Here is a 13,486-nt window from a genome sequence, read left to right as displayed (position 1 = left end):
CTCTGCAATAACAAACCAACATTTCTTTACAAACATACCGTTGAAACCATCCGGACCGGGAGCGTGGTCAGCCGGCATTTTACTAACCACTCGATCAGCCTCCTCACGAGAAAAAGGATGAGCTAACTCCTCCAGATTGGGCACATGGTGAAGCAAGCTAACCAGATCAAACCTCATGGAGATTCCCAAGGAAGTACCCATACGCTGCTTAAAACCCAGGAGGAAAGCAGTAGCCATTTTTGCGTGATCGGAGATAGTGCGGCCATCCACCAGTCGAATAAGTGAGATGGTATTGCGTCGATATCTCTTAGTAGCTTTGGCATGAAAGTACCGAGTGTTCTCATCTTCAAGTTTGACCCAACGAATAGGACAACGCTTATGCTAGTAAGAGCATTGGGCACGAAGCAAACCAGCGTGGTGCAGCTTAACAATTTTCCGAAAGTTAAACTCAAGCAAGAACAGAGGTCTAGCCTCTTCCAACTGATCAAAAAATAGGATCACCATGTTGCACTTATCAATGAGTTGTTTAATTCTGGATAACCAAGGTGCCAGCGTTTCAAGCCCTGCCAGGCAGCTTTGAATTTGGCAGCCAACCGCTTCGCAGAAGAAGGACTAAAAGGAACAGACGAAGCGGACCAGGCGAGAGCCACACACTGAAGGAAACCAGGTTGATCAACCCAAAAATTCTCAAACCGAAATATCTTGGCTTTAGGGATGTAAGTGTCGATACGAACAACACAAGGGACATGGTCAGAGGCAGTGCGGACCAAAGGGTGGACCGAGGAGTTGGGAAACACCGAAATCCAGTCACTCGAAGTAAAGAACCAGTCCAACTGTTCCAGTAAAGAGTTATCTTGCATACTCAACCAAGTTAAAGCCCTGCCCTTGAGAGGAAGTTCCAGCAAACCCAGGTGCCCAATGATTTCATTATAAATAAACATATCATTAAGATCCCCACCCGGGCGGTTACAATTGTCAGAGGAGCAGATGAAATTGAAATCGCCAAGGACTAACCATAGTTCCTCAGGAAGAATTGGTAAATGGAAAAGCCAAGTGACAAAATCATCCCAAATTTCTCCTTGGCAAGGCCCATAGACCGAAACTAAGGTCCAACAAAGCTGGGAGTGGACCGAAGAGAATTGCACAACAAGCCCAAAACGGTGAGACTCAATAAGCACACTCGTGAAAACCGACGAGCACCAGACAATGAGAATACCACCCGAGGCACCAACCGAGGGCGAGAATGCAAAGTTATCAAACTGCTTAGGACAGAACATTCTAAGGAAACGATGATCAATTTGCTCACATTTTGTTTGCTACAAACAAATCACCGAGCACTGACTTTCTTCAATTTTTTCCCGGACAACACGACATCTGTCATCAGAATTCAGACCCCTCACGTTCCAGGATAACACATTCCACTGACGAGAACTTAAAGTCTTATAATCCATAAACCATCACACAGAGAGTAGTGAAAGTCTTGGCATAACCAAAACCAAAATAAAGAGACACACCCCTCACAACCTGACCAAAAGGGACCCTAATAGAGCTAAACAGATGCCAGCAAAGGGAGACTAACTGAATCCAAGCATTATCAGCAGAAGAGGACCTACACATCCCCCACCCACACACGCAAAACAAAGAGTAACTATATATCGTTGGAACCACTAGAGTTGCAGTCTTCAGCAGGAGCCGCGATAAGCTTCTCCGATGTCGTCAAAGCAGGATCAATGCCTAACAGTTTCCCCATGAGCTGCAGGGAAGCAATGGGGATGGGCGCCAATGCTTTTGACTGATGATCTGTTGCGGGGGGGGCGGGGGGGGGGGGGGGCAGCACGTTCAGAGGGAGCATGACGAGCACACTTGCGAGGAGTAGGTTTGATATCTTGAACGACTGGGACACGAAACCCTGCACGCTGAGCACTTAGGCGCGTAACCTGACGCAACCCCAAATCAACCAAAGGAGTAACCGGCTTCTTGGCACGGCGCTTCTTGACTAGAGTGACACCAGCGGAAGCAGAGAAAGCCGGCTGTGCCAAACTGCAAGACTGATCAGATATATCCGTCGAGAACAGGGGCCGAGCAATCTTCCGAGCAATCAGCACAGACTTGCGTGGGGTGACTTGAGGCTCGATAGGGACCAAACCACACTGACCTGAGAGGAAGCCTCATCAAAAGCAAGTGACCAATTGCACTTGAAATTAACCTTGGGCAAAGGAAGTTGGAGACTAAGAGGGATCGAAACACCAAGCAAATCAGGAAGCAAACTCTCAAACATACGGTGCCAAACCAACTCAGGAGGCAGGCAAGGACCCAAAGGCAGGAGAGGCAGCTGAACTGGCGCAGGCACATTCAGAGGAATAAAAGGGACCAAATCTCTGCACAAATTAACCTGTTTTGTTGCCAAAGAGACATAACTATCACTGCCCTGTCCTTCAGAAGGAGGCACTGGAGCAGACGACTAAGAGTCCAGCAAATGATCCAAGGCCATGGATACCTGATCATCAACTTGAGGGCCTGGGTCCTCAACAGCACCCGGGTGCTCTTCAGGATCGTGTGGATCATCCGGCTGCACTGGATGCATACCATCCCAGCCAATCTCCGGGTACTCAGGCAGAGCAAAAAAACCCAGCATCAGGCAGAGCAACATCAGGCAGGGGGTGGGGGTTACCATTCACTGGCATGGGGTCCTCGTCCTCAGGCAATTGTTCAGCAAAATCAGCAGAGAGGATGTAAACAGGTGCAGTCCAGGACAACCTAATCCCCCCAAACTCAGTGGAACTTCTGAAAACCACATCACGTGGCACCAAGGCAAGGGAGGGAAACGAGGCACGAACCAAGGTACGCACTTTCTTAGGATCCTGCTCTTGCCAATAATGGAATTTCCCAAAGGTGTTAACAGCCTCCATAATGCACCCCGTGTAACGAAGATCAAGGGGAATCCCTAAGAACATCAACCAGCCAGTGCGAGTGCCCGTGACCGCACGAAAATTCAAGCATTCATCATGTTTCACGAATCGAACAAAAAAACCCTCAGTATATTCTTCGGGGGGGAGCTGAACAAGAGCATCACGCGACACAGCCGAGCCTAAAACGATACAAACCAACTCCAACACAGGAGAGATGAGTCTCATGAACCTGACGATGAAGATTCAGCTGGATATGTTGGCCCACTAGCTCGCGATGATGATCGACATCATCCGCCGGAGGAGGAGGCTCCACAATGGCCACCAAGTAGCCTTCGTGGTGGCACTGAAGCGGCTGCGTCGGGGTGACGAAGGTGCGTGGAAGACGCGTTGGCCCCCCATCAATCACCTCATGACCAGGGGGCAAGTAACGCGAGGGATCGAGGTGGAAAACTGCCATGGGAGCAGCGGGCGCACAGGGAGGCAGCACCTCGGGCGGTAATGGAGGGGACGACGAACTCGAGGCAGAGGGGCGAGTAGCAGGGCTATGCGTAGCAAAGGGAGATGAAACGCCTTGTATAGTCCCATCCGAATTAAGACAAGTATTCGCCACCTTGGGAAGCCAACGACACACAGGGGAATTGAAGGAAACACAAGATTTAGCAATGTGGCCTTTCCGGAAACACTTCCGACACCGAATGGGCCGTTTGCAAACATCCTGGGTGTGGCCCATACGTAAACAACGCTGACAATCCCAAAACCGGGCCGCAATATCATCCACGACCTCAGCCAGCCCATCCAGGTCCCTTGAAGTAGACAGACCCTCATCTGCCTTGGCCGAGGAAAGACAATCCCCTGAGATACGGCCCACCATCGGAGAGGGAAGCTGATCCACCAAATCCGCCTTGGCCGAGGAAAAACTATCCCCTGAATCACAGCCCACCATCGTAGGGGGAAAGGGGATCCCAAGTTGCCCAAAATAGCTCCAGATTGATTGCCTTCCAAAGGAGGGCCAAAACTGCCAAACTCCACAGCAATGCTGACCGCCGGAATACCTGGCCGGAAAGTCACCGGTGACGAAACAGAATACCCAGCCTCTCTGAAATCAGCACGCTGCTCAGACGATAGGGGAAAAGAGTACCCACTACAAGCATCATAAGCTAACACCGCACCAAAAGACAAGCTCTTCCGGACCTGAGAAGGAGGAGCCTTCCTCAAGATTGAACTAGGAGTTGGTCTATGGAGGGCCGACAGGGCACGCTCCACCCTTTTCTTCGTGGGACTCACAAGGACCCATTCATTATCATTCGCCTTTTGCCAATCCTTGAATTCCAGGGACCAATTTGGTCCACCACCACCCCACAGATGGAAGAAAAGACTTGAATTGTGGGCAAGAGAACTGGCGGAGGGAATAAACAAAAAACCCAACATACTTGGAGGCCACCGAGAAGCGGAAAACTCGATCATGCAGAAATTGAACCATGAGATCATCACATAAAACCCCAATGCATGATTCCAGAGCCAAACTGACTGAATCTTCATCTAGTCGAAAACGAGCCCGACCAAATGACACCACAAGGAGGAAATGATGATATTTCCCCAACGGATCCACCGTGGAGCGGAAACGACACCGAACCTCCTGCCGAAAAGACTCCCCCGGCGAGAAGTCCAAGCCAAGAGCGAGGGAGGCCGCCACCGCCATTGAGAGAGGCGAAGGGGTAGGAGGGGGAGGAGGGAGGGAGGGAGGGAGAGACTCACCGGAGAAGACCCCCTTGCCTAGCCTTTCTGCTTGATCATCTTTGTATTCCTTTTCCTGGGTTGTGGCGAGAGTTGTGCTGGGGGTGTGTTAGAAATGGTGCTCTTTTGCTTGCCTGTTTCGGGCAGTTTAATCTTCTGTGCTTACATTGTATCAGACATTGTTTCGTTTTCAATGAAAATGGAACTGGGCGGGGGCCTTTGCCTCTAAAAAAAAGATGCATCAATGTGTATTTTTGCAAAATGAACAAATATGATCATTGGAAGGCCGCTACCGTTGTCAAAACGACCGATGACAAGTCATTGTCACCGCTCTCATACCGACACTGGACTGACCTTCAGAGCCGCAATTGTTGTTGTCCAACCCTTAAATCAATCTGAAAACTAGCGCAATGTTGTGTACAATGCACGTAATAACGTACCCGAAGTCCCTGACGCGCTATACAGGAGAGTGTGGACATGGCACCGATCGGGTGCACGCCGGGGCAGAGAGCCAGGATGCCAAACGGCGAGTGCAACGAGGTGGCCAACTCCCTGGCACGGTGGTTCAACAGCCTTTTCAGGATCGAGCTTGCCGGCATCGCTGCCGCCTCGATGACGGAGCTCAGATACTCTGTTGCTAGTAACTATAACATCCTGACGAACATGATGGCCAACCCGCTAGTGGCCGGGATCCGGGAGGTGCAGACGGCGTAATGCGGCGCCGGGAAGTTCATGGCGGAGAAGATGTGCGGCGCGGAGGGCACCGGGGTGTGTGCCGATAACCATGGCGAGTACATGTTCTGGGACATGCTGCACTGCACGCAGGCGACATGTGAGCGTGGCGCCTTGGCCGTCTTCTATGGCGCCGCGCCGAGGTACGCGGACCCTGTCAACTTCAGCACCTTGGTGACCATGAAGAAGAAGAAGAGATCACTGGTCGCCGAGCAGTAAAAGCGATCGATGAACTCGTGATCGATCGCATTTATATATGCATGCTCGATAAGATGCATGCATGTCCACGCGCGCATCATGTGAAAATAATAGTTGTATGTAAGTTATTTTCATGGGGTATCGATTTGTTTTGTGCTAGCTGGAGGTGATGAAAGATTTTCCTTAAATAATTATGTTGAATAAAATGGTTTTTGAAGATAGTTCAATGTGATTTTTTGCTAAATGCAGACAAATATGATCATTGGAAGGCCACTACCGTTGTCAAAATGACCGATGACGTGTCACTGTCATTGCTCTCATGCCAAAACCAGCCTGACCTTGTCGATGAAGGAGAGAGGTCACAGCATCAACAAGAAGCTGGACATCTGCTCAGATAGTCACTTGGGTCATTAATTTCCCAACCGAACAGCATCCAGCCTCCGCTTCAGTCTGTACTCTGTACAGGGTCTTGAAGAAGATGGGTGAGACGGCCCACCCCCGAACCTAACTCATCGCGTGCCACAAAGCCTAGCCTTCGTCCATACCGAAGCTCTTTGCTGACGGCCCCGAGAAAAAGCCTCCGGCAAAGCTTTTGCCGGAGGCCCTAGGCCTCAGGCAAAGCCAGATTTTCCAGTAGTGCAGTGTGATCATTAGCACCTGAAGCAGCCATCAATATTAATCTTTAGGTGCCTGCACTGTGCCGTGGCTTGGCGTAGAAACGGCCAAACTCATCAACGTGCCTCTGTGTACTACTCCGTACTTTACCAACCAACTCCACAGCAGCGCAACGCACACCAGTCTTTCAGGGTCCTGCAGGTTCAGTTTCCCCTTGGTGTGACTGGACGACGTGACCACTTCTGGTCCTGCATCATATTCATACAGTAAATCGAGAATCCGTTCTCCCTTCTCCTTTTCCTTCACAGAGTATATCATCTCTCAAACATTGACAGGCAAAACAATCTGCAGGTATGAAAGGGAACTCTCATTAAGGGATATATAGTCGTTGAGATTTAAAAGCTTCCACCAAAGCTATAGGAAACCTGGTGAGGGACTTGTTTCTGCAGATCGTGTGAGATATATTTAAGAAACCAAGGATTCTGTAGAAACCAAGGATGGTTTACATGCATGAATTAAAAAGGCCAAGTTCATGCTAGAAATCCACAACTGGAAACCTTTTTCAATTTCAGGATTTATAGATTTGCATGAATAATTTACTCAACTATTTGGAGTGCACCAGGACTGCTTGGGCGACTGAAAGGCGACTGCGACTGCGACCGCGCCGACCGCCACTCCGGCGCCGGCGGCCACCCCCCTCGCCTGCCGGCGTGTTCCTCCCCCTCCCGGCGTCCCATGGATGCTTCTCCCGTTGCGGGTTTGTCCCGTAGCCCCCCCCCCCCCACCCCCACCCCTGCTCCTCCGACGAAGAGCGGTCGGCGGCGCGCTCGTTCAGCGCGGTGGTGCGGGAGGGCCCCTCGCCGGCTCCTCCCGGTGGTTCTGTGGCCGTGGGCGGCGTTCGTGTCCCCCTCATTGCCCCTGCTCCTCGACTCGCCTCGGTGATGGTCCGTCCCGCCGCCGCTCTGCCTAGGGTTCCGGTGACGGAGCAGCTGGGTGCGAGGGTGGCTCCGGAGCTTCGGGTGGATGAGGGCTGGCAGCGTGGTGGCAAGCGTCCCCGTCGCCGTCGACGGCTGGACGTCATCCTGCCGTCCCGGTGGCTCGTGATGAGATTCCGCCGGACATGGTGGGGAAATGCTACAACTGCCTGGCCGACGACCATGCGGGGGCGCTCTGTCGGTCTTCCTGCTGATGCCGGAACTGCGGGGAGCTGGGACATGTGTCGCGATTCTGCCGGATGCCGCGTCGTCCCCCCTCGCCGCCTGCCGTTGCGTTGGCGCCGGGAAACCTCGCACGCCTTCTCGATGCAGGTTCCCGGGTTCTTCAGGGTCGTCCTGGTCGCATCAGCTGCAGATATGAATGACATTAAGGCCGTTGTTGTAACAAGGAGGACGACGACAACCATCTTCATCTTCATCTGAGCACCGGAAGCCATTAAGCCACTTGTTAATTTGTGCGTGTGTGTTTGCGTACGTGTATATATGTACAGGTGTATGCTAGCTTTGCTTTGCGACGCATCTGCCAGCTGCTCCAAACCTGAGCCTATTTATAGATCAGTGAAAAATGCATGCATGCGTGCGTGTCCGGCCGGCCCGTTGATATGTGGATCGTCATCTCTGTCTGTCTATAGCTAGCTAGCATAGCTGACCTCCAGATGGACAGAGACGGCTGGAAAGAAAAAAGTGTAAGACAAGTAAACTTGGAGTGCTGGCGACAGAGGACAGTCTACCGTCACCATTTCCTAATATATAGCCCAGCTGCTGCTAGCTACTCCTAGTTAGGTTATAGTATTGTAAGTGAGAGCTATACAATACGAAACCCCATTTGGCTCCCGAGATCCAGTGCTCACTATAGTTCAAACATCATGAAAATCATGTCTTGAGGTTTCAAAAAGAAAAATTGTAGTGTTAGTATAGATGTATACTACATATCTGTACATTTTCGCGTAAACATTCATTTATTTGTGGTCTGTGTAAAAATACCAAATCTGGGGATGTATAATAGCGCTATTGAGGTATCCATTTCCTCCCCAGATTTGGTAATTTTACACCTATGTAGAATATGGATTTTGATGATGTATTGGATTGGATAAATCTAGACTGTACAATAACTTTCGCAACATCTAGACCTTAGAATTTTTGCTAGTTTAATTATATATTAGAAGATTTTGGTTTTAAAATAAATATTTTGGAAAAAAATCTATTTGATCGCAACAAATCAATTATGCCATAGTTAAAAAGAAATAGAGATAGCCAATACTACACTAAACTAGTAGAAGTAAATTGTACCATAAAAAGCCTCTTATATATTTTAGAATATTTAGATTATTTTTTGCGGGGAAGGGCTTAATTGGCTAGAAGTGATAGCTGGCAGCTAGTAAGTTGCAGTGCCAGCAAGGCAGCAAGGATGAATTGAAGCAGTCGTACTGTAATTAATTTGTTGATGTCGGGATCAAGTAGCAAGAGATGTCTGGTGAACATGGTGTAGTTCACACGCCAGATATCTATCGAGGGTAGAGGACCACAGGAGATTGTACATCTGTGATCATGTCAGAAAATTGTACATCTGTGATCATGTCAATTGATCGACCTTGCAGGCTGAAAAGCTCGCACACTTTGGGAAATCACTCTCTCTCTCTCTCACACACACCTTTATTGTTTAACCAGCTGGTAGTAGATGTGCTCTCTAAGAATAAGAATAAATGTTTTTTTGAAAGGGTTTTCTAGGACCATAACTCATTGCATGGTAGGGTGGAAGGAGAACTTGCTCTCATAGGGGGGAAAGTACGTTGTTATTTTGCTTTGCGAGTATTCCCTTAGTACATGCACGCTGTCTTTCTTTCAAGCGTGTGTGACTATATTTCTCAGACGTCTGATTTCTAAGAAAAAGACTTAAATTTGAATTTACGCATTAAAACCGTTCGATTAATATCTGGACGTTATTGCACTCTGCTCTTTCCATGGTTCGTTCAAGAAACTTAAACCACAAATCATATCTAATAGCTGAGGAATCTACTTATCTCTGACTAAAAATCAGCCAATTTAAATACATAAAAACCGTAAATTATACTAGCATTGTGCCTATAATTTTACTATAGAGCTATTCGCTGGGCGAGAGGGCTTTACTTGCAGCTCCATCAATCATGCTCATTTCGAGCAGTTTCTCCTGCGCGGCGACTCACCTTTGACTACCTCAATTCAAAGATGAATCAAATTATGTAGCAAGGTTTTTCCATCATCACCAAACCTATCTTTAAATATGAAGTCAAAATCTGAGAAAACCTAGCTATATATTCTGAGACGAAAGAAACATTGTTGCCATATCATATTTACGAGACCCATGGCGGCCGGACCCACTTTAAGCCTCATGGGGGCTAATGCCCCCACTCAATTATGCCATACCAAATTAAATCTTAGATTTTTCACCATTGGTGTCCTCTCTAAATTTAGTTATATCTGCTTAAGAGTGTCTAGTTGCTCCCTCTTAACTTCTTTCCTGGCTCGCCAGACCCGCTCAGTAAACCGAAGCAATAAACCCTACTCATATTGCACGGGTAAACAGTGATATGGACCACACCAAGTCACAAATACTTCTTAATGCAAAATCGGAAAGAATCATTTTCATTATATACGGTGAAAATCATCATCTGCCAAAAAAAACTTTATCTGAGCTAAACTATGTTATCATCAATTAACACTTTATTAGAACTGATGCACGATGAATACTGGGTATATACCGACTGTTATACGGGCCGCTTAATTCTCTACGTCAATCAAGGCCTCGGAGCTTATCATCACTCATTTTGGCACCCAAAAGTCGTTCAAAATTCTGATCTGTGCCAACCAGGAACGATAAGTTAATGGAACCCAGTTGTTCAATCCAATAGCCAAGATCATTCTATGCTAAAGAGAAATGGTCACCACGAGTTGCTCATTAGAATTAGATCCGCTTTATGTATAGCAAGAATTAGGACTCTTATCTGTCTCAACTTGAGGTGTTTCATAGCCATCATCCATATTTTCAGTTTTATTTTTCTGCTATACGTCTTTCTATATGAAAATTGGTTATTCATGGTAATTCTAAACCAGCAAAGTATGTGTATGGATTTAAGGTTTTAAGCCACTTCTGTGAAGTAAAATAGGCTAAGATCTCAAATATGAAAAGAAGAGGCCCAAAGGGAAAACATTGTGCATAACCATCTCGTGACAACCCACTGTTTTAAAGCTGCAGATAATCCATGGGGCATAAACTTTCCACATGGACAAACTTGTTCCAAAACTTCGACAATCACATTACGAAATTAAACGAGGGATGAAGCATCAGTTTGCAAGTATCTAATTATTACAGCCAGAATGTATGCAATCCCTAATGTCCGTTGGTTTCTTCAGGTGCAGCTCTTTGTCACAAAGGCAAAGCATATCCTATATCACGAAATATAAGAGCAAGTCAGGTCAATGATATATGACGGATATACAATCTATCAAGTTAATTAGACAAGGAGAAATTTTTCAAGCTGATTTCAAGCTAAAAAAAAGCAACAATTTTTTTTCCATTATCATTCCAGATTTTCTCCAAGATCAACAAAAAGAAACATCAAGGTTCAAAGGGTTACAAGGGGCGAACTGTATTTTGCATGCTCTATTATTTTGTTAAAGAGAGTACATGCACAGAGCAACTGCAAAAATAGACGGGATACATGTTCTAAGAACTATTGAAAAAAGAGATGCACTTTGTTTCTAACTCGGTGTCTTCGCTTCTCTGCTGCGCAGCTCCTAGCCATGATCAGATGCGCTTTTTAAAACCTATAACAATCACAGTCAAAAGATAGAAACCCCGTCGTTTTCAATAAGAAATAACAGAGAATAACCACTGCAGTTCACTTGGTGCCAACTACAAACAGATTAGCAAGTCATAGGTAGCTATAATTGATCAATTTGATATTTTCCGCTTAACCAATCTGTACAAAGGAGGCTAAATAATTGACTACCAAGCCAAAACCTCAATATTCAATGTGTATCACCGACATGTCAAATAAGCAGCATTTGATACACATTACTGACACATGAAAAGGAGCAGAATTTGATATGCATTATTGAGTACTGACACTCTAAAAGGAGAGAATTAGACCACTGCCATTTTGGGGATAAAGTTTGAGAATACTATGTTTGCTGCCAAATGTTGCCCAGCTAGGATGACAATTGTTTGACTTTGCCTGAAGGAGCTCAAAAAGGTTGAGATTCCTACTCGGACAAGCAAACAAAGCTTGGTGTTTACATGCCAAATAGCCAGTCAACCTCAGTATCACATCAATATTCTACAAAACAATGACCAACACCAGCAACATTGAGGCCCTAGATTGGCAATAGTGCTGGAAGATCAAGACATTCTATTTCCAGATCTGAAATAAACTCCTCATTGACTGGGCTAGCTACATGAAGTTCAAACACAAAGTTATATTTTTGGTGACTAGGGCTCTCCAATAGTGGCTGCCTAGTTGGGCAAGAGAGTATGTAAAGAGCATCTCTTGTGCAAGACAGAACATGGGCACACAAACCTTCGGATGTGAGAGACTGGTGAGGGAGCGTTAGGGAAAAAGGTGAGGTGAAAATAATAATAAAATAATTTATTGGAACGATAAAAATGGTTGGAGATTGTTATAGTGTTGCCTTTAGGTGAGGTGAAACAAAGTGAATGCTCTTAGATAGCCACCAGATATCCCGACAGAGAACCAAAAACTATCATCTGATTTAAAGGCTAAGAAACCATTAGGGGGATGGATGTGACAAAGACCACCAAGTCAATAAGAAATGAAATACAAATTGCTGTAGGTTTATGTTCAATTAAAAGCAAACTTCTTATACTGAAGCAACTCAACTACTCAAGAAACTATGTCAATCAATTTCATCCTTCATCTACACAACAACCCTTAACGATTACAAAGGTGCCGTATTGGTGCAGGATACACGTTCAGGACGGGGATACGCCTAAAAACGCATGGGATATGGTAATCATTTTTATTCTAATTAAAATATATATAATGGCTGGGAATCATACGGGTCTGGCTAACTGGCAATGTCCTACTCGATCAATCAAGCACTCGCCTCTCAGTACATGGCCAAATGAAGCCAAGATCTGCACGCCGCCGGCCGCCAACACCTCGCTTGTTGCTGCTTCATCCAATCTTCGTCCATTTTCAATCCTCATTCACTTAATATTGTTTATTTGGTGTTTATTTTCTTGGATTTATACATATACTTGCCGTATCCACGTAAGGCTATTTTTGAAAAATGCCGTTTTCCCGTATCCCCGATTCAGTATCCCCGTACTCGTATCCCCGTACCATGTAACATAGGTTGCAACATATTTGGTACTCACAGAAATTAAGGTTAATAAACTAAACAAAGGAGATGAACATCAATATGGTTTTAGCCCCAATAAAACAACAGTGGTCAATACTTCTCATCAGCTTCTATCTAACTACACAGAGTCTGTGTGTTGATCACTGGATATCTTCACAGTACTAGTACCTTTCCTTGTTCAAAGACTCGTTCATCCAACGCCTCTTATTTGTAGGTTCATATGTCGCATGAGCATAATAACAAAGTCACATAACAAGTTGTCAACCGATATCCCCTCCATCACAACACTGCATGGCTCATTGTTCTGGTTCTTTGAATTCACTTCACGAATTACGGTTTGCTTTTATTGGAAAAGGCTTATTTCGACTAAAATAATCCTCCGCGGTCAATAGCACATCTAAGCTAATGTCAACATAGCATCTTCGTAAGTCCTAACAACCAGAGGAACCGAAAAGCGGAGGGTTTACCTTGGGAAAGAGAGCTCCAGCAGGTGGAGTCGACGGCGATGCAGGACTTGAGGCGCGCCGAGGCCACCGCCGTGTGGAGCGGCAACAGCGTCTCCAGCCCCGCCACCGCCGACCTGCAGGGACATCGATGTAATGTAAGTGCACGCACACCCAGTCCATGAACGCATTAACAGGAACGCCTAGTGACCTACCTGCGCAGGATCCGGGCGGCTCGAGCTGGGTTGGGGGCCGCCAGGGACGAGCCAAAGCTGCGGCCGGCGAGGGGCGCCGTGCGAATGGCCGATCTCGCGGCGGAGGCGGCGGCGCGGGCCAAAGATGCCATTTCTTCTCCTCCTCGCGTGCCTGCGGCTTGGAGGGCGTTAAACCCTAGCGAAAACTTGAAAGCCCACTCTCTTCGCCTGGGCCATCATTGACGGACCCGAGTGGGCTTTCTTATTGGCGCATCGATCAATTTGAATTCGGCACCCGCTACCTG

The 13,486-nt window shown here is 46.9% G+C and overlaps 1 protein-coding gene across 3 annotated transcripts; it reads right to left on the bottom strand.

Annotated features, from left to right (window-relative positions):
• Window positions 1-10,342: 10,342 nt before the first annotated feature.
• Window positions 10,343-13,434, bottom strand: LOC100828560. Of its 3 annotated transcripts, XR_732862.3 has the most exons (4): window positions 13,203-13,434; window positions 13,012-13,124; window positions 10,915-10,987; window positions 10,343-10,606 (listed from the first exon to the last, which is right to left on the bottom strand). XR_732862.3 is itself a non-coding variant. In XM_003580627.4 (3 exons), the coding sequence occupies exons 1-3, from the start codon at window positions 13,331-13,333 to the stop codon at window positions 10,587-10,589; spliced, it is 264 nt and encodes an 87-aa protein (XP_003580675.1). In that variant the 5' UTR covers window positions 13,334-13,428; the 3' UTR covers window positions 10,343-10,586. The 3 variants fall into 3 exon arrangements, 2 of the variants coding, with proteins under 2 accessions (XP_003580675.1, XP_010239662.1); XM_003580627.4 differs by lacking the exon at window positions 10,915-10,987 and having other exon boundaries at window positions 13,203-13,428; XM_010241360.3 differs by lacking the exon at window positions 10,343-10,606 and having other exon boundaries at window positions 10,703-10,987.
• Window positions 13,435-13,486: the final 52 nt, after the last annotated feature.

The sequence above is a fragment of the Brachypodium distachyon genome, chromosome 5 (genome assembly GCF_000005505.3).
Source record: "Brachypodium distachyon strain Bd21 chromosome 5, Brachypodium_distachyon_v3.0, whole genome shotgun sequence".
Lineage (NCBI taxonomy): Eukaryota > Viridiplantae > Streptophyta > Magnoliopsida > Poales > Poaceae > Brachypodium > Brachypodium distachyon.
The sequence above is the reverse complement of the archived record's forward strand: the minus strand, read 5'-3'. Positions and strand labels throughout refer to the sequence as shown.